The sequence below is a fragment of the Carlito syrichta genome, unplaced genomic scaffold, assembly GCF_000164805.1.
Source record: "Carlito syrichta isolate Samal-C Ts95f unplaced genomic scaffold, Tarsius_syrichta-2.0.1 Scaffold316302, whole genome shotgun sequence".
Classification (NCBI taxonomy): Eukaryota; Metazoa; Chordata; class Mammalia; order Primates; family Tarsiidae; genus Carlito; species Carlito syrichta.
In genome coordinates, this window is record NW_007260398.1 from 722,713 (window position 1) to 725,562 (window position 2,850).

Below are 2,850 nucleotides of genomic sequence, written 5' to 3' on the forward strand. Positions count from 1 at the left end.
TTTTGATTTATTGTAGAGATGAGGTCTCGCCAAGTTGCCCAGGCGGGTCTTGAACCCGTGGGCTCAGGCAATCCACTCACCTCAGCCTCCCAAAGGCGCGGGATTACAAGAGACATTGTTTCTCTGTTGCCCAGGTTAGTGTGCAGTTGTGTGATCCTAGCTCAGTGCAGCTTTAAATTCCTGGGCTCCAGTGATCCTCCTGCCCTAGCCTCCTAAGTAACTGGGACTACTGGTGTATGCCATCATGCCCTCTTTTTTTCATTTTTTTGTAGAGATTGGGCTTTGCTATGTTGCCTAGGCTGGACTCAAACTCCTGAATTCGAGTGATCTTCCCACTTCTGCCTTCCAAAGTGTTGGGATTATAGGTGTGAACCACCATGCCAAGGCTTAAAATTATTTTTTAGAGACAGGGTCTTGCTCTGTCACCTGGGCTGTAGTGAAATGGTGTGATCATACCTTACTGCAGCTTTGAACTCCTGGGTTCAAGTATAAAGTCTCTTTTATAAAGGCATGAATTCCATCATGAGGGCCAGATGTGGTCAATTACAGAACTGTTGCTCTAGAAAAGGTGTTTTTCTTTTTGAGTTGGTGTCTCACTCTTGTTGCCCAGACTGGAGGAAATTGGCACGCTTCCAGCCACCGTAGCCTCGACCTGTTGGGCTCAGGCAGTCCCTCTGCCTCAGCCTTCCAAGTAGCTGGAATTACAGGCATGTACTACCATGCCCGACTAATTTTTAAAAAAATTTATTGTAGAGATAAAGTCTCATCAAGTTGCCCAGGTTGGTCTCAAACCCGTAGACTCAGGCAATCCTGTCATGTCGGCCTCCCAAAGTGCTGGGATTATAGGCATGAGCCACCGCACCTGGTGGTGTTTTTCTTAATTTCAGCAGCTTTAGTAGGGTACAAATAATTTTTGGTTAAATTGTTGCATCGTGGCGTGGCTCAGCCTGTAATCCCAGCACTTTGGGAAGCCGAGGCGAGTGGACTGCCTGAGCCTGCGGGTTCGAGACCAGCCCGGGCAACTTGGCGAGACCTCGTCTCTACAATAAAATAAAAAAATAGCCGGGCGTGGTAGCGCGCATCTGTAGTTCCAGCTACTGGGAAGGCTGAGGCAGAAGGATCCCCGGGGCCCAGCAGGTCGACGCTGGGGTGGCCGTGAGCGTGTGTGCCATTGCACTCCAGTCTGGGCGAAGGAGTGAGACTCCAAGTAAAAAAAAAAAAAAAATTGTTGCATTGTATAGTGACCTGTACACAGCGTACTCTGATAGGTGATTTTTTTTGTCCCTCCACTAATTTCCTCCTTCCCCGTTCTGAGTCCACTATGCTATTCTCTCTGCTTAGAAAATAAGGTTTTGAAATTGAAAAAGTAATAAATACATGCATAGGATCCACAAGTTAAATATTTAACACAAAATGTGCAACTACTTTTATCAGTTTTATGTATTCCAGAAATTTTCCTGGTGTACCTATTTTTTCATGAATGCCAGGATTCTGTTTTTTTTTTTTTTTTGAGTCGAAGTCTAACTCTGTGGCCCAGGCTGGGGTGCAGTGGCACGATCACGGCTACCGCAGCCTCGACCTTCTGGGCTCAGGCGATCCTTCCACCTCAGCCTTCTAAGTAGCTGGAACCACAGGTTTCGCCACGCCCGGCTAATTTTTAAAAATTTATTGTAGAGGCGAGGTCTCGCCAAATTATCTAGGCTGGTCTCCAACCCCCTGGACTCAGGCAATTCTCTCGCCTCTGCCTCCCAAAGTACGGGGATGTTATGCGTGAGCCATCGCACCTGGCCAGCTCTGATCTTCAAAGCGCACTGGGACCTGGTTGCCAGAGCTGGTTTGCAGTGAGAGATGAATTCTGGGACTTGAGGTTTTCTGCAGATCCCGGAAACTCAGAAGTGACGAACCCACCAGGAGATGTCGCCCTTCGGCGAGTTCTGTGGGACTTATAAGTACTTCAGAAGACTATTACAGACGTGTAACAATCACGGAAGAACGGGAGTTTCTCTGATTGGCAGATACAGTTCTCAACCAGTGTCAAGATTCGGATGTTAAAACCCGCCCTCTTTTGCCTTGTTGGCTGGAGGAACGAAGGGATATTTATATAAACCAATGGGAAATTCTTAGGGAACTAACAATTTAAGCGTCACGAGACAAACTAATGGTTAAGGCTTGCTCCCTAACATCATTGGTTAACTTTGTCGACTGGCAGGTATTCCTGCCAATAGATGGCGGAACTTCTCCAGTGGGTGGAGCCAACATGCCTCTTCCCGAAACACCGCCTCCCGGCCTTGACAACTCTGTTTCCACCTTTATTGGCTGTTGTACAACAGTGACAGTTCTTGCACCCAATTAACCTGCGAGCTGGTCCCCAAGGGGAAGGCTTACCTAGCCCTAGGCCCGTGCCTCACTTTCATTGGCTCATGTCTCTGAGTGGCAGCACCGTCGGCCAATGGCGAGCGGCCAGAGAGCTTTGGGTGCAGCCCCGAGGCCAGGGGCGGGAGGTCGCTCGGGTCGGGTGTCGCCTGAGAACCGGATGAGGCGGCGACCGTGAGGCCGAGCCGGGAGCGGGCGTCGCGCCGAGGCCCGGGCGGGCGGGGAGCAACGACCACAGTCGCCGCGGGTCCAGGTCGTTGAGGGTCGGGCGGGCGCTGAGCGCGGGCGCTCGGGCCGGGGGCCGCCGGCGCCATGGGCAACCGCGGGATGGAAGAGCTGATCCCGCTGGTCAACAAGCTGCAGGACGCCTTTAGCTCCATCGGGCAGAGCTGCCACCTGGACCTGCCGCAGATCGCCGTGGTGGGCGGCCAGAGCGCCGGCAAGAGTTCGGTGCTGGAGAACTTCGTGGGCCGGTGA

At 51.6% G+C, this 2,850-nt stretch overlaps 1 protein-coding gene across 1 annotated transcript in view; it reads left to right on the forward strand.

Moving 5' to 3' along the window:
• Positions 1 to 2,444: 2,444 nt before the first annotated feature.
• LOC103276706 (dynamin-2-like) overlaps positions 2,445 to 2,850 on the forward strand; it is a 46,786-nt gene continuing 46,380 nt past the window's right edge. The window contains exon 1 of the mRNA XM_008074121.2: positions 2,445 to 2,846. Coding sequence (XP_008072312.1) covers positions 2,686 to 2,846 — 161 coding nt within the window. The 5' untranslated portion in view covers positions 2,445 to 2,685. The remainder of the gene's footprint in view (positions 2,847 to 2,850) is intronic.